The sequence below is a fragment of the Gorilla gorilla genome, chromosome 14, assembly GCF_029281585.2.
Source record: "Gorilla gorilla gorilla isolate KB3781 chromosome 14, NHGRI_mGorGor1-v2.1_pri, whole genome shotgun sequence".
NCBI lineage: Eukaryota > Metazoa > Chordata > Mammalia > Primates > Hominidae > Gorilla > Gorilla gorilla.
Window position 1 is genome coordinate 39693043 of NC_073238.2, and position 27538 is coordinate 39720580.

The 27538-nt window shown below is 44.8% G+C and overlaps 1 protein-coding gene and 1 pseudogene across 2 annotated transcripts in view; one reads left to right on the forward strand and one right to left on the reverse strand.

The window, feature by feature from the left end:
• On the reverse strand, positions 1-362 carry LOC101148980 (elongin-B-like; annotated as a pseudogene).
• Positions 363-6170: 5808 nt separating this feature from the next.
• ATP8A2 (ATPase phospholipid transporting 8A2) overlaps positions 6171-27538 on the forward strand; it is a 652717-nt gene continuing 631349 nt past the window's right edge. Inside the window, exon 1 of one of the 2 annotated variants that reach the window (XM_031001328.3) lies at positions 6171-6465. In XM_031001328.3, the coding sequence (XP_030857188.2) occupies positions 6390-6465 (76 nt within the window). In that variant the 5' untranslated portion in view covers positions 6171-6389. The remainder of the gene's footprint in view (positions 6466-27538) is intronic. The other variant, XM_055359710.2, reaches the window with a different exon arrangement.

The window sequence follows — 27538 nt, forward strand, 5'->3', positions numbered from 1 at the left end:
CGTCCTCACTGCACGGCTTGTTCATTGGCACTGCTTCCCGAGTCCTGGGGCTTCATCACGTCGGGCAGCTCAGGCGGGCTGGAAAACGGCTCGATGCACAGGGTCTCAAAGCTGTCGTCTGCCCGGAAGGCCAGCCCCACTGTGGCTGGGGTCTGTGGCCGTGCTGTTTGGCTGGTGAAGCCACACTCACCCAGTGTCTTGCCATCATCCAAGAGTTGGTCGTCCTAGCACAGCCACTGCTCGTCAGGCAGCAGCTTGAGGATGGCCTCAACGATGCGCTTCAGCTCGAACACCGCGCTGGACTCCCTGGCGTCCGTGAAGATGCTGGTCTTGTGGCGCCAGATGGTGAGGAACACGTCCATCCCGGCGGCTGCCTCTCCCCTCGATGAGCTCGCGCGGCCGCGCTTGTTACTGATTTCTAACTTAAATTGTTCTAGAATATGTTTCAAATATTACTTTAATGTTTTTGAGGCTTATTTTATGATTTAGCACTTGTTCCTTTTTTTTTTATTTTTGAGACGGAGTCTTGCTCTGTCGCCCAGGCTGGAGTGCAGTGGTGCCATCTTGGCTCACTGTAACCTCCGCCTCCTGGTTTCAAGTGATTCTCTTGTCTCAGCCTCCCGAGTAACTGGGATTTTACAGGTGCCTGCCACCACACCTGGCTAATTTTTGTATTTTTAATAGAGACGGAGTTTTGCCGTGTTGGCCAGGCTGGTTTTGAACTTCTGACCTCAGGTGATCCACCTGCCTTGGCCTCCCAGAGTGCTAGGATTTCAGGCGTGAGCCACCTCGCCTGGCCTCCTTCTAGAAGCTTTAGGTGCTTAGCTTTTTACATTTAAGTTTATGATTGATTTTTAGTTAATTATGGTGTGTGGTTAAGGGATCAAAGCTTTTTTTTTTTCCTACATGGGTATAAACTGTTACGGCACCATTTATTGAAAAGGCTATCTTTTCTCTATTGAATGGCCTTAGTGCCTTTGTCAAAATTAGTTAACCATACATGTGTGGATCTATTTTTGGACTCTATTCTGTTTCAATGATCTATTTGTCTATTCATATGCCTACAACACTGTTTGATTGGTAATGGTATCATAGGAAGGCTTTAAATCAAGTAGCATTGAGTCCTTCAATGTTGTTCTTTGGGAATCCAAATGCCTTGTTTTCAGTGTGGAGGTCTTATACCTCTTTCATTAATTTTTCCATAAATAGTATGTGATTATGGTGCAATTATAAACAAATTTTATTAAAATTGAAATGCTCCTTGCCAGCTTTTTGATAAATCATATTTCTAGAAACGGCTACAATGTTTCCAGCTCTCACATTCTTCCAGAATCTTGTCATTGTCCCATCAAGAGATGGAGTCTATTTCCTTTCCCCTTGGCCTGACCAGGCCTTTGTGACGGCCTTAACAAACAAGTGGTGGGGGAGATGCTGCGTGATTTTCAAGGCTAGGTTAGACTATGTGATACAGCTTCCGCCTGGCACTGTCTCTTGGGATGTCCACCCTTGGGATGTGAGGCAGCCCAGGCAGAAAGGCCACAGGTAGGTATACCAGCTGACCACCTGACAGCCCCAGCTAAGGTTCCAGCTCTCAGCCAGCATCAAATGCCAGACATGATGTTAATGAATTAGTGAAATAATTTTGGGGGAGGGGGTCTGGGGCAACTGCCTCTTTTGTTGTTAGGAAGACAGAGATTCAGAGTTCTAAACAGTTCTTCCAAGTCTCGTTTGGGACATTGCTCTCTAAAAACAATGTGTAAAATGAGAAGAATTATGAGAAGAGTTAAGAGTCATCAAAATGGATTTACAGAATGCCTAATAAGAACCTCATAAAAGAATAAAGATTTCCGGCCAGGCTCAGTGGCTCATGCCTGTAATCCCAGCACTTTGGGAGGCCGAGGTGGGTGGATCACGAGGTCAAGAGATTGAGACCATCCTGGCCAACATGGTGAAACCCTGTCTCTGCTAAAAATACAAAAATTAGCCGGGCGTGGTGGCACGTGCCTGTAGTCCCAGCTACTCAGGGGGCTGAGGCAGGAGAATTGCTTGAACCCAGGAGGCGGAGATTGCAGTGAGCCGAGATCGCGCCACTGCACTCCAGCCTGGGTGACAGAGCGAGGCTCCATCTCAAAAAAAAAAGAAGACGAAGAAGAAAGATTTCCATTAAATCATCTCCCTTCCCGGATCCTTTGCCCAATGCTGTCAGGGTGTCTCTTTTAGTTGTTAGTTTTTAGATAATAATCAAGAGAGAGGAAAGAGATCCTATGAAGATACTGGTCTGCGGACAGAGGGAAAGGAAAGGGATTGGGGTGAGTACACAAGTGGCTTTCAACAGGCCTATACTGCTTTGTTTCCTAAACAGGGGAACAGGTACAAGGATGATTGGTACATGCTTATGTATAATTTTTAACATGCTACTTATATGCCATTTTCTTTTTAAAGTGTTTATGTAGACAGATGCGGTAGCTCATGTCTGTAATCCCAGCACTTGGGGAAGGTGAGGCAGGAGGATGGTTTGAGTTCAGGAATTTGAGACCAGCCTGGGCAACATGGTGAAATCCTCTCTCTACAAAAAATACAAAAAGTAGCTGGGTGTGGTGGCACGTGCCTGTGGTCCCAGCTATTTGGGAGGCTAATGGAGGAGAATTGCTTGAGCCTAGGAGGTTGAGGCTTCAGTGAGCCATGTTCACACCAGTATACTCCATCCTGGGCAAAAGGGTGAGACTCTGTCTCAAATAAAAAAGTGATAAAATGTTTACACATATATACATATATGTATACAGATATAAAAGATATAGACACACACATAAGCATTTTAAAAAGGAAATGGGACTTTTTTAGTTTGAGGAAAAGAAGGGCTTAAGAGATGGCTTGAAGTCTTCGTTTGTATAAAAGAACTTCTTGAGAAGGATGCCAACTGACTGTTTTCTAGGACCATGAAGACTAAAAAGGAAGGATAGGCTTAAGTTAAAATAGTAGAAATTTAAGATGTTCAGAGGACAAACTGCTTCAAAACACTAGTTCTTGAACACTGGAGTGGGCTGCCAAGAGAAGCGATCTGGCCTCCTTCCTTGGGAATCACCAGGAAAGGCAGAGGCAGCCTCTGTGCCGTCACAGCACTGGAGGGTCGGATCCTCTCCTGGGAGATCGGTCTGTCTTGGCTCAACTTATTGCATAAGGAGAGGGGCACACAGAATAATGAGAGGATGATGACAGCTGCCTTTCAGGGAAAGAAAAAGAATTCTCCCTTTCCCTTCACTTCCTCCTCCAGGAGGAAAGGGCTGCTCTGGCTTAGTTAAGTTCAATGACACTCATCGTCCCACAGTGCTAGGGACTTGGTGTGGCTCCTACTGGGGGCTGCAGGCTGCCTTTCTACCTGTCTTGTGAACGCGTAGGGTCGTGGCTCTAAGAATTGAGGCAAACTCTCTTTGTTGAGGAGTTCTTGCTTTCACAGACAGAGCACATTTCCCTGACTGTCCTGGTTGCGGTGCCTTTTGCATTTGCTGTTTCTCCTCACAGGCTTCTTTATCTCCTTTGGTTCTAATCTAGGCTGCCTCTGGCAAGGGTGAAAGGATGTCTCCAAGCCAAGCCTGGGTCACAGGGTGATCCACATCGGCACCGGATTCTAAGCATAATAATAAATACTGTCCATTTGCTAGCTTTTGTCCTTTGTGCCTATATTTCCCTTGAAGACCTCAGAGATGGGATTTAGGTCGGACTCTGGCCAATGCCAACCTACTAATCTCCCCAACATCCCAAGAGGCAGTCAGATCAAGGGAATTAACCAAGACATCAAGGAGACAACACAGGTTGCTGTGAAATATTCACCTACTGCTCCTTGCAGTCTATGTATGCTGTGATCTTCAAGGTGCGCCAACCAAGCTATATTTCACACACCTACAAAGTTGTCAGGGCAGTTTGGTTATTGGAAGATAAACATAGAAAGAGAAGCAATAACTCCGTTTCATGATGGGGCTGCACAAAGTCAGGGTGGGACATTTGGTCACTCTTCAGTGATCAAGGCAAATATTCTATATAAAACATACTCTGCTTCTTAAAAATTAAAAATAACCTTTATCTACTCTTTCTATTCCCACCTAAGTCAGAGCAAAAAAACCCAAAATGTTTTCTATTTATCTTGAAGTTTGGGGATTGAAAAAAAACACATTTTCCTTTTAAGTTCTTTTCAATTCTGGTTAGGTCCTCAAGGTGTTATCATAGACAGAAGATTTACTGAAGCATAGTGACAAGTTTTTGACAAATCCAGTCCTAGGATTAGCCCCAGCTTTAAGATTTATCCTCAGCAGCAATGAAGATCCACTGAGAAAACCTCTCCCACTCTGAAGCTTAGCTCAACAATTTAGAAAATTTTATTTTTCTTCATCTTCCTGATAAAGATTCATTTCTTATCAGAAAAATTTTTTGAGGGCCCAGAAGAGAAAGGTAAAGAATCCTACCTGAAGCTACATTTAGTGTAGATTCTTGCCAGCCTGCAGTTTTCAGTGTAAGTTGCCTGTCCCTTTTGGATGTTGTTTTTTGTTTTGTTTTGTTTTGTTTTTGGTGGAGTCTTACTCTGGCACCCAGGCTGGAGTGCAGTGGCATGATTTCCGCTCACTGCAACCTCCACCTCCTGGGTTCAAGCGATTCTCCTGCCTCAGCCTCCCGAGTAGCTGGGACCACAGGCGCCTGCCACCACACCCGGCGAATTTTTTTTGTATTTTTAGTAGAGACGGGGTTTCACCGCGTTAGCCAGGATGGTCTCCATCTCCTGACCTCATGATCTGACCGCCTTTGCCTCCCAAAGTGCTGGGATTACAGGCGTGAGCCACCGCGCGCGGCCTGGATGTTTGTTCTTAAGAAAATTAGAAGCAGAGGCCGGGGGTGGTGGCTCACGCTTGTAATCCCAGCACTTTGGGAGGCCGAGGCAGGTGGATCGCCTGAGGTCAGGAGTTTGAGACCAGCTTGGCCAACTTAGTGAAACCCCGTCTCTACTAAAAATACAAAAATTAGCTGGGCGTGGTGGCGGGCGCCTGTAATCCCAGCTACTCGGGAGGCTGAGACACAAGAATCACTTGAACCCGGGCGACGGAGGTTGCAGTGGGCCGAGATAGCGCCATTGCACTCCAGCCTGGGCAACAAGAGCAAAACTCTGTCAAAAAAAAAAAAAAAAAAAAAAAAAAGTAAAAGAAAATAAAATCAGACGCAGAGGCCAGGCAGGAGGAGCTCAGGCCGCATTGCTGTCTTTGCTAGCACAGATTCTTTTTGCTGAACTCTGTACTACTCCTTGTCAGTCCCTAATGTTAATTTAGGTTAAAAGAAATGTAATGATCGCATCAGTAAAAGCAAGGTCAGACTTTCACCTGAACAGTTTTATTTTTGTTTTGCTCCGTTTTTACTCCGAGGTCAGAATGTCATCAGGCACAATAAAGATAGCTTTTTATCTTCATGGGATTGTGCCCAGAAAGACCAAGCACAGTCTAAACGTTACGCGATAAGAAAAAACAAAAAATAGATCAAGTGACCTTGGAAAAGTCACCTTACCTCTCGATGGTTTTGTTTTATGAAAGAAGGTGTGTGTGTGTGTCGATGGGTCTGTGTGTGTGTGTGTGCGTGCGGGGGGTGGGGGGGTTGCTGCTAAGGTTCCCTAGGGCTACCTGCAGCTTTAATATGCGTAGTTAGAATGTCAGGCAGGTTGTGGAGAGTGGGGGGGCTGGAGACCCCCGACTTCTCTGAGTGCCAAGCCACACATCAGACACTTTGGAAATAACCCTTCCACGAAGTCGCTACACAGATCCCACCAGGCTGGGCACGGAAGAACAGAAACTGCGAAAAGAAAGGGACAGGATGAGTCCTGGGGGATCACAGCGCCTCCACTTGCACAGCACAAGTGACAGGCAGGTAAATAGGGAGCAGACAGGCAAATAGGTAGCAGACAGGCAGAGACTCCGAGTCCCCCAGGTGCACCCCTCTCCTGGAAGAGCCCCAGAAAGCACAGGCCCAATCTCCCACCCCGCCAAGCCCTCCCCATCGCCTTCCCCGACACCTAAAAGCCCCGGTCCTGCGTAATATTGCGGATCCCTCCCAGCCTCCCGTCCGCTCCTCCTCCCGCGGGGCTCCCTCCGCTCAGGGCCGGTCCCCCGCCCCCTCGCCGCAGCCCGGGCCAGCGGGGCCCGCCGCGGTGGCGTTCGCGGGTGCTGCCGCATTGGCCGCTGCGGCACGGACGGCGCAGCCTCGGGCGCGGCCCGGCACAGGCGCCGGCAGTCCCCGCCAGCTAGCAGCCCGGCGAGGCGCTGGCCCACCCATGGCCCTCGGGCCGCGGCCCCTGCGCCCAGCCCTGCGCGTAGCCTCCGTCTCTCGCCCGGGGCCGCCGAGCCCCCGACACGGGCGAGATGCTGAACGGCGCAGGCCTGGACAAAGCTCTTAAGATGTCCCTGCCGCGGAGGTCGAAGATCCGCTCGTCCGTGGGTGAGCTGGGAGGGGCGCGGCGAGGGAGGGTGGGCCCGGGGCGGGGGCGGCGCGGGGCGCGCCTGCGGTTATGCGACACTGCCCTGCCAGCGCCCCGCTCCCCTCCCTGGGCTCCCTGCGCTCTCTGGGCTGCAGGATCCGCCGACGCGGCGCGCTGGCCGCACGGGGCTGGGCGTCGCTGCACCTGCGGGGCCAAAAGGCCCCAGGCCCGGGCGAGGTGAGCGGCGGGCGTCAGAGACCCCCGGCTCGTCCCTGTACAGATGTGTGTGTGTGTGTGCGGGCGCGCGTGTGTGTGTGTGTGTGCGCGCGCCCTGTGCGCGTGCCCGTGCGCCCCTACGCGCGGATGCGGCTCAGGGATGCGACCTAGGCGGCAGTCCCCGCGGTGGTGGGCACGGTTTGGCGGCGCAGAGAAGATGCAGCCTTCCCTGCCGGCGGCCGGCACCGCGGTGCTGCAGAGCTCAAAAGCAGAGGGGGAAAAAGGCACCCGAAGGGTCCCTCGAGTGATTCTCACCACTTGGAGCCCCGGGTCCTCGCGCGCTCACAGCGGCGACGTACTGGCTCATAACCATCCGTGCATACAACCATCTGGAGACGAACACACACACGCACACGCGCGCGCACACACACAGGTACACACACACGTACACACGCACGCGTGCACACATACCCTGCCTCAGGCGCCTGGGTGTTGGAACTCGAAACCTAAAGCCAAAAACGCATGTACCATACCCGACCACTCACACTGTTAGAGGCCTGCGTTCTATGATTATAGAACACATTTAGAAACTATGATGTCGTGGAGCCGGATGTTATGTGGCTATGACACTTGATAGGGTTACCTAGACCATTAGTTAGTGCAGACGTAAAGAGGAGCCCCAAAAATGATTTCTTACCGTTTCAGGACTGCGGCAAGTTTGCAGGTAGATCTTTGACATGAGGAAGGTAGAGGGTGTACAGTTTGGAGCTGGGGTCACTTGTCTTCGTGCTTTTTTGTTTTGAGAAAATAGGCACATAAAAATAAGCGATTTTAGTATTTCTGTAGTTGAGTAACGTGAGAGGGAAGCAAGCTTATCAGGTAATTTAAGCCAATGTTTGTTAAACTTGGGTAAAGTCAGAACACTTTCACATTCATTTTGAGGAGAATCCCAGCCTGAAGGGGTCACGGGGTGCAGGGTCAAGACTAAATAGCAAGGAAGAGCTGTGGCAGAGAGACAGTGGGAGGGCGCAGTCATACAGGTGTGAGAATTTCCCAAGGTGGAGGCAGCCTGAGGAGACCTGGGGACACCCTCTGTACCTTTGCAGGTGGGGCCAAAGGCATTTGCTTATGATTTGGATGTGGGGCTTCAGTACAAGAAAAGAATCAAAGATGGCCCCAAGGGTTTTGGTCTGAGACACCGGAAGAATGCACCCCTTGCTGAGATGGGGAAACTGCGGAGGACCAGGGTTCTCTTTTGCGTTAAGGGAGGGTGTGAAGAATTTGGTCTGAAATGCCTACCATAGAGCCAAGAGGAGATGATTAGTAGAGAGCTGGATTTATGAGTCTGGGGCTCCGGGGAGTGTGCAAGGCCAGACATAGAGATTCAAGAGTCGTCGGCAGGACCGGGCTCCAAGAGTGTATGCCCTGCAGCTGCTCAGAGTCTGGCTCTTAGAAGAGTCAGCACTTGCTTGGATGTTCTGCCCAATGTTGCTGTCTTGAAAGTCTTAATTTTTGAACAAAGGGCCCCCCTTTGCATTTTACACGGGCCCCTAAGAATTATGTGATCAGCTGTCAATGTGTACAGATGTGACTTAGAAAAGAGAGGTCCTTGGATAGAGTCCTGGGCACTCTAACATTTTGAGGTTAGGGAGATGAGGGTCAACAGAAGGGGCCTGAGAGGATGGCCAGGGAGGTCCCCGGAAACCCGGAGGGGGTGCTCTGAAACTCAGTGTGGAGATGTTCAGGAAGGGGTGGGGTGTACCTGTGCCCAGTGCTGCTGAGCTCAATAAAGATGAGGCTGGAGAACTGTCATGTAAGTGGAGGTCAATGGTGATCTTGAAAAGAGCTGTTAACATATCATTATGGGGAAGAACGCCTAATAGAGCAGGTGTAAGAGTAACAGGACAGGAACTGGAAACAGCAAGTCCGGAAAACTCTTTTGAGTGAATATTGCAGAAAAGGCAGGGGGAGAAGCAGATCGAGTGGTAGCTGGAGGAAAATGTGAGTTCAAGAGAGGTCGCTTTGTTTTGAGACTGTCCTACAGTCTGACGGCATGAACATCAACGCAGGAAGCTTTTAGGGAGCAGGGGGGAAGGCAGTGATCTGAGAGTAACCATGAGAAGCAGGGTCCTCCTGGCAGAGCAGTTAAGGCAAGAAGTTTCAGGAATAGTCAGAGGGGTTGGGTTGTGAGGGATCTTGCTGATGATAGGCTGAAAGTTCCAGGAGACAGAGTGGAGGCTCTGAGATGGGGCCTGTTTAGGGTATTTGCATAATGTATGGAGAAGAAAGAGGATCTGCATAGTGTGGGCTCCTGGGGACACTGATGGAAACAGGGGCAGAGGGCCTGACACTCGTGTACTCCCATAAAAATACTAAACAAAGATGTGTGATTTTTAATGAAGTCTGCTACTTCTCATTTGTAAAAAATAAACTAATGATGAAAGGATTGCAGATCACAGTCAGCTTCAAGAGTATATGCTGAGCTGTATACTATTTTTAAAAATAATTCTGGAATATTTTCTTGTCTGAGCCATCTTTGACTCTTATCTTATTCTGCATATTCAATTGCACTTTGATCAGTTTTAGCTTTCCCCAAATATCTACTTGGTGCCAGTGTGTCTCATTTTACCAAATGATGAAAATCCAAAGATTTGTGACCATGGGGGGATCCTCTTGCCCGTATAGTGCTTACAGTCTGCTCAGGGTGGAGCCCCTTGGAATGGAAACAAAGTCAGTGACAAATATATATCAGTGCCTTCTATGTGCCCGGCATGGTTCTAGGTGCTAGAGACAGAGCAGGGAACACAGCAGTGTGTCTCACAGAGCTTATGGTCTAGGCAGTGACTACAGTGCACGTGGGAAGAGCTCTCAACTCTCTTCTCTCACCTTGACCCAGATGAGTAAGGAAATTAAGGGTGTGCATGTGAATATGGGTGTCGGGGGTTGTGGGAGGGGAGGAGTGGGGACAGAAAGGAAGGAAGTTGTTTTCTGTGGACGACAGCATCAGTGCTGTCTATGGCAGAAGCTCTTCCCTATCTTACCGCATTTCTGGACTTAGTGAAAGAACAGGCAGGCAGGAAGTGCACAGACCAAATGCAGAACCTAGAGGACTACAATTTTTTTTTTTTTTTTTTTTTTGAGCCTGTTGTCAGGCTGGAGTGCAGTGGTGTGATCTCGGCTCACTGCAACCTCCGCCTCCCGGGTTCAAGCAATTCTGCTGCCTCAGCCTCCCAAGTAGCTGGGATTACAGGCTCCCGCCACCACACCCAGCTAATTTTTGTATTTTTAGTAGAGACGGGGTTTCACCATGTTGGCCAGGATTGTCTCGATCTCTTGACCTCGTGATCCACCCACCTTGACCTCCCAAAGTGCTGGGATTACAGGCATGAGCCACCGTTTGGACCAGGACTACAAACCTTCTAGAAACTGCCCCTGGAGCCCTCCTCTAAATTCCACACCCAACTCACCCTGCCCTCTGCTGGTCATCAAAGGTATTTTTTAATGTGTGTTTTCTGTGTTTGCCAGAACAACCTGCCCCAAGTTTCAAGGAGGAGAATCAGGGCAGCTGAAAATACGAGCCGTGCTAATGTGAGAATGTAATAGCTGGAGATATCACAGAGATGGTCTGATCCCTTCACTTTACAAATGAAAAAAAAATTCGGAGAAATTCCTTACTTGCTGCTTAATTTCCGTCAGGACAAGCTAATTAGCAAGTCCAGTGTAGTTCTTATCATTGCCCACCTGCCTAGTTCAATATCAGATCTAAATGCAACAGAATATGCTCATTGATTCTATATGATTTTCTCTTCCTTGTTAAGAAATAAAGATAATAATCTAATTTCTCCTGCTTCCATTTCCTATACTACCCTTTGTGTGCTCAGTAATTACAGATTTTACCGAACTCTGTCATGGGTAGCTTTTGGACTTGGTCTAATGGTCTAGATTCTGTTTGGAAGTTTCTTAAGGACAGTATATCTAGGGGTTAAAACCCCAGAATTTCGGGTTAAAGAGAATTGAATTCAGGTTTTAACACTGTCATTTCTACCTATATGGCATTCAAAAGATTCATTTACTTCTGTTACAGATAAAGATAAAAATAAGAGTTTGCACTTCATGGGTGGTTGGTAGTGGCCTGTGGGTATGTGCATATAAGTGCATGCATTAACTGACACATTATCAAGATGATATCGACAACATGTTAGATTTCTCCCATGCTTTCCATCGTCATCTAAGGCAAAGTCCTCCATCTAGGTATTTATCCTATGTAATAGAAGAATTGGCAACAACTTTTGTTATTATTTTCCTTTCTAAATCTAATGATGGAGGCCTAACTAGGAGAGGACCGCATAGTCATCACAGGAGAATTTAAATGTTCTTTTAATGTCATTATCCAGGTCTAAATGGTTGCAGAAATAAGCACTTACTCACCAGGAGCTCTGATTCTGGACAGAGTGTTCATCCTGTAGTGGCTCTGAAGGTCATCACCTTCTGTTGAAAGGAGTCCTGACTACAAGGCCGTCTTCTACCCCACAGGTGGCCAATAAGCACCTCTGCGGATGCCTTCCGTTGTCCAATAATTGATTTTACATTTACAATGGATGTGTTATCTTAAACCCTCCTCAGAGGTGCCAGCTAGACAAATGGAATATTTTACAGTTATTTTCGAAAAAGTTTTTAAGCATTTATGAGACGAAGTGTATACAGTGCCTCTAAAGAAGGGTCTCTATTCTTCCTCCTTGGATCTTTACATTTACTAAATATAACTTCTGGTCAATACCACACTGGATACAAGATGTTATTTACATCCACTTAGGCTGGGAAAAGTGCTCAGCACAAATGTTAACAACCATTAAGAAGGGCTAAAAATAAAAGTGATCTCACTTCCATGCCTTGGGAGTTTCTCCCCATCATCATCAAGGGCAAACACAGAAACAGGACCTACTCCAGGACAGGAGAGAGCCCTTCCAGGAATAGAGTAAGGAGTGGGGACCTGTCACACCCCAGTGGCTGCCTGGGTCTGCCTGCATAGATCTGTCGTAAAAGTACCTGGATGGGCTGGGCACAGTGGCTCATGTCTGCAATCCCAGTACTTTGGGAGGCCGAGGCGAGATGGGTGGATCATATGAGGTCAGGAGTTCAAGACCAGCCTGGCCAACATAGTGAAACCCTAAAAGTACAAAAATTAATTAGCCAAGTGGTAGTGGTGCATGCCTGTAATCCCTGTAACTCGGCAGGCTGAGGCAGGAGAATGACTTGAGTCTGTGAGGGGGAGGTTGTGGTGAGCCAAGATTGCACCATTGCACTCCAGTCTGGGCAACAGAGTGAGACTCTCTCTCTCTAACAAAACAAAACAAAGCAAAACAAAACAAAACAGTACTTGAATGGCCAAGCCTGGTGGCTCACGTGTGTAATCTCAGCACTTTGGGAGGCCCAGGTGGGAGGTTCACTTGAGGCCAGGAGTTCGAGACCAGCCTGTACAACATAGTGAGACCCCATCTCTACAAAAAAATTATAAATAGCCAGGCATTGTGGCACATGCCTGTAGTCCCAGCTACTTGAGAGGCTGAGGCAGAAGGATTGCTTGAGCCCAGGAATTTGAGGCTGCAATGAGCTACTGCACCAGTGCATTCCAGCCTGGACAAAAGAGTGAGACCCTTCCTCTAAAGAAAAAAAAAAGAGCACATGAATGATGCTGGTCACTCCCCAGCTGTGGTGGGGGAGGGTTACTGGGCCCAATATTACCATAGATACATGTGTGCTTGTTTATGTGAATAGGTCTCTTGCTCTGACGGTTCATTTCTTCCCTCCCTTACTGCCCCTGTAAAGCTTATCATATAATATTTCATGCTAAAAAGTGATCTAATCCTCATTAACTCTGTTTTTTCCCCCAGAGTTTTGCATTTTTTTTTGTAATCATTAGTTTATAAATACTGCCCATTTTGCTTTCCATCACAATCATTCCCAGGTGAGTGTAGAAAAAGCTGCATTCAGGAATATGGTAAAATATTACAGGAAGATTTATGCCATTTTGATTGGTTTGTTTCAGGTTGCCTGAATTTTTAATACCCCTTTCTTGTCACAGAGAAGAGAACTTTGTTATTTTTGGCTTTCGCTGGAGTTCTCACTTCAGAGTTGGTTAGTATGAGTTTCTGCTTTCCAAGCTGACATGTTTTTTTCTTTTTAGCATCTGTTCCATATACAGGGTGAATAGCTACAGGGTTCCAAAACTGCGAGTGAAGCACCTCCTCCACATATTCTTCACTAGCCTGCATAACTGACAGCACTTGGCTGTCTCCGGCCCTGCTGTCCTAGCTACTCTGCAGCTCTGCCCACCTGATACTGCGCCACTGATGGCAGGCAGTGCTGTTGGGAAGAGAGCAAAGGAAGTGAGTCTGGTGGTGTGAGAATAAAGATAATAAAGGTAATTACTAATACGCCTTTAGTGTTTTTCGCATATTTTTCTTACTGATCCTCACACCATCCCTCTGAGAAATATATTATTATTGCCTCCCATTTAAAAATTCTATATACATATTTGTATACTTTTCTTTTTAAATAAAGGCAGGAGAGAAGAAATACTCCAGATAAGAGAAATATTTTTTTCTTTTCTCCTCTTTTGCAGAGAATGTTAAGGCAGGCTCATTAATTTTGATTCAGAGGTTTTGCATTCAGAAGTAAGTGTTCCTGTCTTGTGTAATCTTTTGCCAAATCATCAGCAATGTACATTTCACACATTGCAGGGAAGCATTTGGGTGCTCCTCCTCCCTTTTCTATCTCTAGAGATACTGTGTAAGCCAAATGCAGCACCGAGGATCCCAGGATTACTGTAAATATTTTAAGCACATTATGGAGACTGATTATATAGGAAACTAGGGTAAGCAAACTACTCCATGGAGTGAGTGAGTACTTCTCTATACTGACATTTGGAATCTCATTCCAGATATTTAGTTCAGACAGTTGCTTTTTTCCCGGTCATGATATGTTAATATCAGGGAGCAGTTCATTCATATTCAAAGGAGAGAACAGTGGCCTGGCTGATAATATATTTGGTTACTGCACCATGGGATCAGGCCTCTTATCAGCTATTTTTAGTCACATAATGATTATCCTTATTTAAGTCTCTTCCATTTTCTTTTTGTTGTCTTTATTCTAACGCATTGAGGAAACATAACGTTGGTTTTAAAACTGCAGAATTTTTGTTTTTAACCCTCAGTAGTTACTGTATATGCAGCAAACTAAGTGATCTTCTGGGACTCGGCGGAGCGGGCCCTGCTAAGCGTGTAAGATAGTGTGCCGTTTCTGCTACGTCCCCTGCCCCAGCGTGCCGTGTCCCCAGGTTACTCTGCTGTCCATTTGTGCTGGAGAGAATAATAGAAATAAACAGTCTTTCTGGGTCCACTCTAAGTTCATTTTCCTGTTGCCCCTTCCTGAAGCTTGGAAATACATTTATTCAACTCGATTGAACTCTTCTACTGTCTGATTTTCTGGTGTTAGAGTTTGGGCAAATTTTCTGGAAGGGAAGATGCCAGCGTGGGCAGGCAACTGAGAAGGGTTCTTGGGTAAGAATAAACTGGGCTGGATGCAAACACAGGGATGAGTGAAGATTGTAAATGAAATGCACAGTTAGGGGCTGTTCCAGTACTCCAGGTGTAAAATAATGAGGCCTGAACCCATGCAGCATCAGAGAGACGTGCAAGTGATGATGGAAAACAGCTGGGTTGCAATCAAGCCATACAAATGGAAACCAGGGAGATGAGAGATGAGGGAGGAGCTCTCCCTGGTCTTGGGCAAGTAGAATTGTTGAGCTTGTAGCTTGCTTGTCTAATATTTGTCCTTTAGAGAGCCCAAGATACTTTGTACAGAGTAGACAATACTTTGTAGAGTCAGATTATTGAAGTTGAAGGTGACTTTACAGATCTTTGCCGCGCAGTAGAGTGGCCACTAGCTGCATGTGGCTGAAGAAATGGTGAGTCATGATTGAGCTGGGCTGTAACGGCAAAATGTGCACTGGATTTCTGAGACTTAGTATGAAAAAGGAAAATAAAACAGTTCATTCATAATGTTTTCTGTTTATTATATATCGAAATAATATTTTGGATATGTGAGATTAAATAAAATATATTATGAAAATTATTTTATGTATCTCTTTGTACTTTTTTAGTGCAGCTGCTAGAAAGTTTAAAATTGTATATGTGGTCTGCATTATATTTCTATTGGTGAACAAATTATAGATCATCTAGTCCAAATATTTTAATTGATTATTTATGGAATTGCAGACTTGCAGAAATAAAATTATCTGACAGTCAACCCCCCCCATTGCTACACAGGGAAACCAAGGTCATGAAAAGTGAAGTTCCAGGGACTTGTCTGGTCTTCCAAGGGTAGTACCAGTGTGAAAGAACTAAAGCCACGTCTTTGGATTCCCCAAGTATTAAAAAAAATTTGTTTTTCTTCCCTGCCCCCTCCCTCCAGCATTTTTTTCAGGGTTATTTATCTTCCTCTTGAGTCAATATCTCCCTCGGGCACACTCTAAGATATCCACCTTCAGTTAATTTTGAAAATGAACTGGGTCATGGCACTAGGAAATATCATTATATTTCTTTGAACCTAATCTCTAATAGAATCTGGTTGCTTGCATCTTTTAGTATGGTCTGATATTATCAGTCAGTATTTATGGAGAGGATCTTCAACACACTCACGATTTATGATTAATCTCACTTTTGACTGCATGATAAATCTTAGTGTCCTACACAACAACCTTCTTGGAGACCAGTGGGCGTCTCAGCAGCAATGTTTTTCTTCTCAGAGACCAGTCATTGATAGGAGTCGAGCACCTTTTAAAGCAATACATTTAAAAATGTGTTTCTGCTACTGCACATTTTCTCCATAACACATTACTTTCTCAAATAAGCATGTCGGAAAAATGGAGGAAGTAAATACAAAAGAGAAGTCTGAATAGATAATGTTCAAATACCATTAGGTTGTGAGTGGCTCTGAGTCCTGCCAGGAAGACAAAGGTAGGTTTTATTACCAGGGGATGCTGCTGGACTTCTAAAATTGTTCAAGACTTTGAGTTTTTAGGCATTTCTTTTAAACTACATTGATGAAATTGTGGACTGTGGTAATAAACACAGTGATGGCAACCAAGATAATACTATATGATGATTAGTTGTCTGATAACTTGTATCAGTGTGTGGTTACTTTGATTTCACTCATAATTTGTGAGTCCATATGATGAGAGCTGTGTTGTCTGCAGTCTGTGATATTTTTCAGTGGAGATCTTGGCCTTCTACGCGTGGGTATAGAGTGTGGCTGAAGAGCCCCAGGGTAGGAGAGCTAGTCCAGAGTTCTGAGACCACCCGCCAGGCTCTTCTATGCAGGATGAGATGTTGACAAGATATTACAGGGCAATGTCGGCAGTGTTGTGCAGAGGAAGTGGGGATGCCGTCTGTGTAAACACTGTGATGATGTCTGTGTTAACACTATGAATTCAGCACCATAGTGTCACACCAGGATGTCACACTGTGTCACACCGTGACAGTGTATAATGGCATGTATCCCCCCCATTGTGGTATCATACAGAAGAGTTTCACTGCCCTAAAAATCCCCTGTGCTCCAGCTGTTCATCCCATCCTTCCTCTCTAACCTCCAGCAACCACTGATCTTTTTACTGTCTCCATAGTTAGTTTTGCTCTTTACACAATGTCATGTAGTTAGCATCATATAGCATGAAGCCTTTTCAGATTGGCTTCTTTTACTTAGCAATATGCATTTAACATTCCCCCATGTCATTTCATGGCTTGATAGCTCATTTCTTTTTATCCTTGAATAATACTCCATTGCCTATCTGTACCACAGTGTATCAATTCACCTACTGAAGAACATCTTGGGTGCTTTCACTTTTTTGAAATTATAAATAAAGCTGCTATAAATACTTCTGTGCAGGTTTTTGTGTGGACATAAGTTTTCACGTCTTTTGGGAAAATTCCAAGGAGTGTGATTGCTGGTTCGTATGCTAAGAGTATGTTTAGTTTTGGAAGAAATTGCCAGATTGTCTTCCAAAGTGGCTGTACCGTTTTGCAACCCCACCAGCAATGAATGAGAGTTCCTATTGCTCCACGTCCTCACCAGCATTTGGTGCTTTCAGTGTTTTGAATTTTAGCCATTTGATAGATGTGTAGTGGTGTCTCGTTATTTAAATTTGTGATTTTCTTATGACATGTGACGTTGAGCATCTTTCCATATGTAATTGCCATCTGTATATCTTCTTTGGTGAAACATCTGTTTAGATCTTTTGTCCTTTTTTTTTTTTGAGACAGAGTCTCGCTGTGTCGCCCAGGCTGGAGTGCAGTGGCACGATCTCAGCTCACTGCAAGCTCCGCCTCCCGGGTTCACGCCATTCTCCTGCCTCAGCCTCCTGAGTAGCTGGGACTACAGGTGCCCGCCACCATGCCCAGCTAATTTTTTGTATTTTTAGTAGAGACGGGGTTTCATCGTGTTAGCCAGGATGGTCTCAATCTCCTGACTTCGTGATCTGCCCACCTTGGCCTCCCAAAGTGCTGGGATTACGGGTGTGAGCCACCACACCCAGCCTTTTCTTTTTGAGACAGAGTCTCGCTTTGTTGCCAGGCTGGAGTTCAGTGGCACGATCTCAGCTCACTACAACCTCCTCCTCCCGGGTTCAAGAGATTCTCCTGCCTCAGCCTCCCAAGTAGCTGGGACTACAGGCGTGCACCACCATGCCCAGCTAATATTTGTATTTTTAGTAGAGACGGGGTTACACCATGTTGGCCAGGATGGTCTCAATCTCCTGACCTTGTGATCCACCCGCCTCGGCCTCCCAAAGTGCTGGGATTACAGGCGTGTGCCTTTTGTCCATTTTTTAATTGGGTTGTTTGTTTTCCTAGTTTTGAGTTTGAAGAGTTCTTTGTATATTTTGGATGCCAGTCCTTTATAAAAAAATCAGAAACATGTTTTCCAAATATCCTCTCCCAGTCCATGGCTTGTCTTTCATTCTCTTAACAGTGTCTTTTGCGGGGTGAAGTTTTAACTTTAGCAAAATCCAACTTATCAATATGTTCTTTCATGAATTATACTTCTGGCGTTTCAAGATTTTTTGATAATATTTTTGCTTACCTTTTTGAAATTATACATTTAAATTTATTCTTTTAGAGGGTATACTTAAATTATGAATATAGTATTTACTTACTTTGTCCCTAACAATGGCTAGAGTTAATTAGTATATATATCATTTTCCTCTCCATAGTGACCCTCTCCAAACAAAAAGAAGGCAAAAACTTTGGCACAGTTTTATTCCCTACCCCTGACTCTCCCCTATTTTCTTTCTTGTCACAGTCACCTGAGTTGGTTCCAGAGAGTAATTATTTTTCTCCAGGTAACAGGTATGTGTGACTTTCTTTACTCAGCTGTGCTTCCTTGGGTTTTATTCCTGTTGCTGGAGTAGATCCCCAGGGATCTTTTAGGGAGCATCTGTGAGTGGCCATCTGTCTTATTTTTTTCATGTCCCTAAAAATGCTTTCATGTCATCTTCACAAGTAAGTGACAGTTTTGCTGTCTAAGGAATTCTAGATTCAAAATTCTTTTTCTCTGGCACACTGCTTTATTATCTTGCTCCTACCCAGATTTGCTGATGAGCATAGACATCAGTCTGGTTCTTGTTCCTTTGCAGCTTAGCTATGTTTTTAGTTTTGATTAGTTTTTAATGATATCTCTATCTTTGATGTTCTGAAATTTCAATACGATGGTTTAAGTATTCCTTTTATTCCATTGGTTGTCTGGTCAACACTGGAAAGATCTTGCAATCTGACACTGGGTCTTTCTTTTTTGGGGAGAAGTCCTCTTGTCTCATGTCTTCAAGTGTGGCCTTCCGTGCATTCTCCCTTTTCTGGTGGCAACTCTAGAATTAGACTGCGCTTGCCACTTCTGTCTTTGCTCCCAGCTTTCTTAATTTTCCTTAAATCTCTTTGTGCCCCATTTTTGAAGAATTCTTGTCTTTGTCTTCTTGTTTGGTAATTCGCTCTTTGGCTTTGTTTGGCGTTGTTTTGTTTTTATCCTTTCCAGTTCATAGTATCTATCAAGTTTTTATTTCAACAATTATATTTTTTATTGGAAAGATCTCTAACTGACTCTTTTTTCATAACAGCCTAGTATTGCTTCATGTATTGAATATGCACCCATTTCCTGGAGGTTCTGAATTATACTTATTTAAAAATCTTTTTCTGATTGTTTTATTATTTAAGTTCTGTTTGCCTCCTCTTTTTCTTGGTGTTCATGAATCTTAAATGCCTTATGATTCCAGAGCCCCCATCCCAGTTTTTTGGCAGTTGGGAGCCCCAGGAGGAGGCAGTGAAAAGCTGCAGGGCTGTGTGACACTGCCTTGAGCAAGTGCAGGGATGGGTGGGACATGCCCCGGGTTGGGCTGCACCAGTGGCGGCTTTGCTGAGCTATATTGCTCAATGTTTCTTCCACATAAGCAGCTCCATGTTCCATAAACAGCGGGGAAGCCCTCTCCAAAGGGCTTTAGTTAGTCTTTTGATTTTCAGAGGGCCAGTGTTTTAGTGATTTAACCCTTAACCCAGTGTCGTTAGGGACCACATTAGCCATGCAAGGAGTTTATATTGCTCTTTCCTTTCTTTTGCTGAAATGCCTGCATGCTGGTGGAGGAGGGAAGCCAACTGAGCTGTGCTATTTCATGTGACTTGTGCTGCAGTTTATGCTGAATTCAGCACACTTTGTTTAGGCAAGGTTATAGTCCAGATGAGTCCAGTCAGACCTGCTTTTACATTTTGATCCTGGCACTTACTAGCTGGGTATCTTTGGGGAAGTTACCTAATTCACTCAGCCTCACTTTCCTCCTCTATAAAATGTCAGTAGTAATACCTCCTTCACTGAATTACTGAGACTTAAACAAGATAACATATATAAAGCACTTCACACTATCTGAAACTTACTAAGTATTACCTATTCATATAAAATTAATAATTAAAAAAGACATTGTTATTATTTTTAGAATAATATACCAGGGGCATAGAGAGCTGAACCTCTTCCATTTTATTTTGTCTATAACTGGATTGGTAACTTCTCTTCATATAATTCGAATTTCATGTGGATACAATGCCTTTGGACAGTTTAATGATCCCCCTGGTGGGCTTAAGTTTTTATGTTTTTATTTGAGATGAAGTCTTGCTCTGTTTCCAGGCTGGAGTGCAGTGGTGCAATCAGGGCTCACTGCAGCCTTGACATCCCAGGTTCAAGCAATCCTCTCACCTTAGCCTCCTGAGTAGCTGGGACTACAGGTACACACCACTATGCCCAGCTAATTTTTAAAATTTTTGGTAGAGATGAGGTCTCCCTGTGTTGCCCAGACTTGGGCTTAAATTTTTTTTTTTTTAATAGACAATTTTGCTCTGTTGCCCAGGCTGGAGTGCAGTGGTTTGACCTTAGCGGTACACTGCAACCTCTGCCTCCCGGGTTGTAGCGATTCTCCTGCCTCAGGCTCCCAAGTAGCTGGGATTACAGGCATGAGCCACCACGCCTGGCTAATTTTTGTATTTTTAGTAGAGATGGGGTTTCACCATGTTGGCCAGGCTGGTCTCGAACTCCTGGCCTTAAGTAATCCACCCACCTCGGCCTCCCAAAGTGCTGGGATTACAGGTGTGAGCCACCTCTCCTGGCCGGGCTTAATTTTCAAAGAGCATTATAAAAGTCTGCTCACATCAGTGAGTGCATGGGAGAATTCAGTTGTTCCTGAGAAACAAAACCAGTTTTCTTTGTGATGATGGTGCTTCGTTAAACTTAGAGGAACTCAGTCATTATGTAGAGTCCTATTAACCAACCTCTCCACCCCTACCCTGGTCACTGATGGGAATATCGACGCAGGCTGAGGTGGCACCCATTCAAACTTGCACTTCAGCGAACTATGCTAAGCCATGTGGTAGTCTGAAGATTAATAGTGATGAATGGTTCTTCCCTTGGAATCCAAATAGCCATTTCCTCTTCTCTCTAAGAATGAAAGCTATGACCCCCACATTAATTCCAGATTCTGAAACAATTTATTGGTGGCGTTTTTTTCTCTGCCTTGATTTCCCTACAGAACATATCTTCTGGGGACCTCTTGTCAGTGGATCCTGTCAATACAGGATTCTTGGTGTTCAACTACTTATTAAAAAAACACAGGCCGGGCGCGGTGGCTCACGCCTGTAATCCCAGCACCTCTGGGAGGCTGAGGTGGGCGGATCACAAGGTCAGGAGATCGAGACCAATCTGGCTAACACGGTGAAACCCCGTCTCTACTAAAAATACAAAAAAGTAGCCGGGTGTGGTGGCGGGCGCCTGTAGTCCCAGCTACTCGGGAGTCTGAGGCAGGAGAATGGCGTGAACCCGGGAGGCGGAGCTTGCAGTGAGACGAGATCGCGCCACGGCACTCCAGCCTGGGCGACAGAGCGAGACTCCATCTCAAAAAAAAAAAAAAAAACAAAAAAACTCTTTACTAGTGTTTTCAGTTATTTTATGGTGAGGGCTGTTTTGGTTGAGATATTGTTGTGTTACCTTATTTAGTGTCAGAATTAAGAAAGGAAAGGAGGGAAGGAGAGAAAGAAGGAGGAAGGAAAGAAGGAAGGGATAAAGGAAGTGAAAAGAAGAAAGCTGGCTCCTGGGGGACAAGTCAAGGACACTTCAGCACAGTTCCCAGTTCCTGTGGTCAGGAGAGCTTGTCTCGGTGTAGCAGGACAAGCCGCAGACAAAACCCCTCAGACACTGAGTTAAAGAAGGAAGGGCTTTATTCAGCCGGGAGCTTTGGCAAGACTCACGTCTCTAACAACCGAGCTCCCCAAGTGAGCAATTCCTGTCCCTTTTAAGGGCTCAGGACTCTAAGGGGGTCCGTGTGAGAGGACCGTGATCGATTGAGCAAGCAGGGAGTACATGACTGGGGGCTGCGTGCACTGGTAATTAGATTGGAGCAGAACAGGACAGGGATTTTCGCAGTGCTTCTCTATACAATGTCTGGAATCTATAGACAACATAACCGATTAGGTCAGGGGTCGATCTTTAACTACCAGGCCCAGGTGTGGCGCCGGGCTGTCTGCTTGTGGATTTCATTTCTGCCTTTTAGTTTTTACTTCTTTCTTTGGAGGCAGAAATTGGGCATAAGACAATGTGAGGAGTGGTCTCCTCCCTTATCAGGAGGGAGCTGAACACAGGAGCAGTGACACGGCCAGCAATGGGCAGGAGGAGAAGTTGGGGTGAGGGCAGGTGTGCATGAAACACAGGCTGAAGGAAATGATGTCTCCACCTGTTTGATGGAAAACAGATTCACCAGGGAAGAGAAAGCCAATGGGAATCCAATGAAAGGGTCTTGGGCCAAGCTCAGTGATGTGGAAGAAATGCAGCTCTGCAGCAGGGGGATTCAGTGAGCACAGGACCAACTGCCTGCACCCAATAGGAGACTCATCACAATTAAATTACCTGTTATAAGGCTGTGATAAGACAAACAAGAACTTGGTCAAGATGGTGGCACTCAGTGAAATTTGGGGGAAGCCAAGGCTGGAAGTAGCCACTGTTTTACTTCCAGGAATTGAAAATAGGCAAGTTTGGAAATAGGAAACCCTAGCATTTTAGATGTAAGGAGAATCAAATAGAAATTGTTGGGTTTTTGTAATATTAAAGTAGAACATGACTTTGTTGAATATAATAATTATTTCTGTCAAATTTTCCCCCGTAAAATACTGAAACTCTGGGCTTAATGAGGCCAGTAATTGTCAGCCAAGGAAATAAGACAACAGGCTGAAAAAAGGCAGCATCAGCACTGGCACAGTCCAAGCACTTTCTGGGAGGTGTGCTAAACTGGTCTAGGGTTACTTGGAAATCTTCAGCCTTTTCTGTTAGTCAGGGACAAATGAACTAGAGCACCGAGGGTGAAATATACGAGTGATTGACTTAGACACCCTGAGAGGCGTTGAGAAAAGTTGTGTTTGGTAATTAATGGAGAAATGCATTTGTGAGCCTGTTTATCAAATTCAACTTTGGATTGAAGAAGTACACCGAGTAGCTTCACTTAGCTGCTTTTTACTCAAATCAACAAATATTTGTTGAACATCTTTTGTGTCTAATGTGTCAGTCAGTGACCTGGATTCATAGTTGTGGATGAGGGATGCATAATACTCCATAGTTCCCGTTTCCAAGGCGTTTACCATCTGGCTGGGGAGAGAAGACCTGGACATGTAAAAAGGAAACAATGAAAAGTAAGCAATGTCCAAGGCAATACTAGAAGAGATGCTCACAAGGCATAATTAATTGCTAAAGGAGTTGTGAGGATAAATGAACACTTGAAGCAGAGAGTGGTCCTGGTCAATTTTTAAGAAGAGGACACAAGTTAGGTTTCAATTTTTTGCCTTTTGTTTTGTTTTGTTTTGAGACGGAGTCTTGCTCTGTCACCCAGGCTGTAGTGCAGTGGTGCGATCTCAGCTGACTGCAACTTCCACTTTCCAGGTTCAAACGATTCTCCTACCTCAGCCTTCTCAGTAGCTGGGATTACAGGCATGTGCCATAACGCCCAGCTAATTTTTGTATTTTTAGTACAGATGAGGTTTCACCATCTTGGCCAGGCTGGTCTTGAACTCCTGACCTCAAGTGATCCACCCACCTCGGCCTCCCAAAGTGCTGGGATTACAGGCATGAGCCACCGTGCCCAGCCCATTTTTTTGGCTTTTTAAAAGTCAAGGTTATTAAGATATAATTTACACACAGTGAAATGTGCCCTTTTGAGGTGTATAGTATGCATGGTGTATGGGTGTGTAATGTGGCTTGATGACTTTGACAAATACACAGCTGTGTACAGTCAAGATAGGGATTTTCCATCACCCCTAAAGTTCTCCCCTGTCCCTTTGTACTCAGTTCCCTTCCCCTCTCCCAGCCCCTATTAACCGCTGATCTGATTTCTGACTCTGTAGTTTTGTCTTTCCCAGAATGTAATACAAATGGAATCAAACAGTGTGCAGTCTTCTTTGTCTGGCTTCTTTCACTTACATACTGCTTTTAAGATTCATCTGGCCAGGTGCAGTGGCTCACGCCTGTAATCCCAGCATTTTGGGAGGCCAAGCTGGGTGGATCATTTGAGGTCAGGAGTTCGAGACCAGCCAGGCCATCATGGTGAAATCCTGTCTCTACTAAAAATACAAAACTTAGCTGGGTGTGGTGGTACACACCTGTAATCCCAGCTACTCAGGGAGACAGGAGAATAGCTTGAACCAGGGAGGCAGAGGTTGCAGTGAGCCGAGATCACGCCACTGCACTCCAGCCTGGGCAACAGAGCAAGACTCCGTCTCAAAAAAAAAAAAAAATTCATCTATGTTGCCACATGTCTCAGTGGTTTCATTCCTTAGGATTACTGAGTCGTGTTCTATTATTATAGGGATGGACTGCAGTTTGTTCATTAGTTCCCCTGCTTCTTTGAGCTAAGTTTCAAAGGACAGTAGATTTAAATGGTCAGGAGAGAGGGGAAATGGGATAATTGGAGGTAAAATGGCATAAGGCAGAACAGAATGAGTCACTGAGGTGTATCCTGCTTCTGGGAAGAATCAGTAAATCAGAGAAGACGACTCCTGGATATGAGGCTTCATCTGCATTTTTATTATAAATGAATCCAGCTCAAGCCTTATCTCCTCCTTCATACTTCAACCTGCAGTAATTTCTCCCTACTCTGAATTTCTATTCATGTGTCCATTCTTCACCCATCTATTCATCTGTCCATCCATCCATCATTGATCCACCCATTCTTTCATCATCTATTTTATTTGTCCTTCATTTAACGACCTTTGTTTCAGGTCACCAACGTGCCAGGCACTGACTCACGAACAGGTTAAACAAGTTAAAAATCATAATCCCTTTCCCCAAGAAATTCTTAGGAATCTACTGGGGGAAACAGCAAGAAAGGTGAAGCTAATAACAGTAACTGTATACTGCTTTACATCATTGTTTTACTCTCCATGTGTGTCCTTGGGGGCAGGAAGCTCACCTTGCCATCTACTTCAGTGCCTTGAATATCATAAGAGTTCAACAAGTACAAAAAATAGCTAAAGCTGCAGCATTGTAGCTTAGTTTTGGCCTTTGGAAAAGAAAGAAACTTACATGTATGGATGCTGACGTTTTTGCCCTTCCAGGAGGCCATACAGAGGCCGTACAGAAGGAAGGCCACAGTGGGAACTCTTGAACAGGCTGTCTTGAGTGGATGGAGGGTTCAGGGAAAATCTCAGCATGCAACAGTTACATTTTCCTCATCAAGAATATGCGGTTGAAAAAAATGATTTGGAAAATGCCAACAGGCATCTATCACACTTTGATATAAATGCATGCATATAAAAGTCAAACTATCAGATTCCATTGCACAGGTGGATGGGCAAAGGCAGCCAGTTTGTTGCTGGGTCTGCTTGTTTAGTGCTGAGCTGGAGCAATGTGATAGTGCAGTGAGCTCAGCCCACCCTGGTCAACAGAAGCTCTCCGGGGCTGACCTCACACGCAGCAATAGTGAGCACCACCCCTCAAGTGCCTGATACACTAGTCAGAAGAACTTTCTGTTTCTTTGGTGCATACTGTACCTTTCCTTTGCACATCAGCACATGTCTGTGAAAATAATTTAAAATCTAAGCTGTTGAAACTTTAAATTATTTTGAGCTTTAAGGGAATGTGATTATGGGACCCGAGTCATGTGACAGGCAGTTGTAACCTAGGAGCTGTAACCTTAGTTTCTCTGATCATAGATTGGCCTTCTTCCTTACCTATATTGTTTTGTAAAATGTTGTAAATGACTAAACAGTCCCATGGAAGACCTCTTCCCTCTCCACTGTTGATCTTCATTGTAAAATTAACTTCCCTCTTTGCTCCCTCACACAGATTTCATGAGTATCACACAGTCTAAGATGGAATGTTAAATATATTCTTTTAAATTAGAAAAGAAATAAAAAGCCTTTCAGAAAAGAAAACAAACTGTAACTAATTAAATTATTGTAACTCACAAACTAGCCTTTTATAAAAAAATTTTGTAATCCTGTTAAATTTCTTTGTTTTCTTCTTACAAAAACAAGACCTTAACTTTGAACTTCAGAGCAGTGACCCCATTTCTCTGGAGCATGTGTTTCTAGGATGCCAATTTACAACTTTTTGCTTGAATAAACTTTTAAAAACTGGATTCTAAGCTGGGCGTGGTGGCTCATACCTGTAGTTCCAGTGACTTGGGAGGCTGAGGCAGGAGGATTGTTTCAGGCCAGGAGTTTGAGACCAGACTGGGCAAAACAATGAAGCCTCATCTTTACAAAAAAAAAACAAAAAACAAAAATGAACTGGATTCTGATCCTTTTGATTATTTCAGGTTGACATGTCCCTCCAAACCCAAATGTCCCCTTTTCCCTGGGACCCTTCATGGCTGATAAAGATTGATAAGCTTTTCTTTCCCTGAGCCATATTGACACTTTATCTGTACCACTTTTTAGTTCATGGATACTTTTTTTTAGCCTTCTCAAATTTATTTACATACTTTTTTTTTTTTTTTAAGACAGAGTCTTGCTCTGTCACCCAGGCTGGAGTACAGTGGCATGATCATAACTCACTGCAGCCTCAACTTCCTAAGTTCAAAAAATCCTCTTGCTTCAGTCTCCTGAGTATCTGGGGCTACAGGCACGTGCCACCATGCTTGGCTAATTATCTTTTATTTTTTGTAGCGATGGATCTCACTATGTTGCCCAGGCTAATTTCAAACTCCTGGCTGAGTACTGGGATTACCGGTGTAAGCCACCTCACCCAACCTATTTACATACTTTTTTTGTTGTTGTTTTTTGAGACGGGGTCTCACTCTGTCACCCAGGCTGGAGTGCAGTGGTGCAATCTCAGCTCACTGCAACCTCTGCCTCCTGGGTTCAAGTGACTCTCCTGCCTCAGCCTCCAGAGTAGCTGGGATTACAGGCATGTACCACCATGCCCAGCTAACTTTTGTGTTTTTAGTAGAGATGGGGTTTCACCATGTTGGCCAGGCTGGTCTTGAACTCTTAACCTCAGGTGATCTGCCTGCCTTGGCCTCCTAAAGTGCTGGGATTACAGGCATGAGCCACTGTGCCCAGCCCCTATTTATATACTTTTTGACTCCTCTATATAACTTTCAGCATCTTAAGAATCTGAGGTTCATTTTATGTTGTGCATGCCTTGACTATAATACATGCTCAGTACACATTTATTGACAATCTGACATAAGACAGTGGGGTTAGCTGGGAAGGGTCCAGAGTTCTGCATCAAGTAGACTGAGGTTGAATCTTGAACATTGATCATGGGATCTTGGGAAAACTATGAAACTTATCCAAGACTCAGTGTAGTAACCTATAAAACAGGAATATTATCTTAGGATCAATGAGAGGAACTGCAAACTGCCTAGCTTTTGATAGTTATTCTATAAGTACTGTTTTATTGTCCTGGTTGTTTTAAAAAAATGAAGTGAATGATCACTGTAACTGTCATCACCTTGTAAGTGCATCTTTAAAGCAGGTTGTAAAGATTCTGATGGATGGTTTCAGTATTTTAGGTGGAGTTTACAGCCTGTAGATGAGCTTGGCTTGTTCTCTATAGTGTGATTAGACATGTCTGCCTGTTCTGGCCATTGGTAGGCTGAGAGTCTAGTGGAAGGAGAGCTCATTACTGGCTAGCGGTGATGCAGGGAAGTTGGATTCAGGCAGGCATCAACAAAGATGTTGCTCAGGATAATTCATTAAGACATAAACTTGCTTTGTGTAATTTTTGGTATCTGTGTTTTACTTAACAATAGAAAACAAAATAAAAGAAGCAAACTGAAAACCAAGACAAAATAAAACTCCAAGTCTA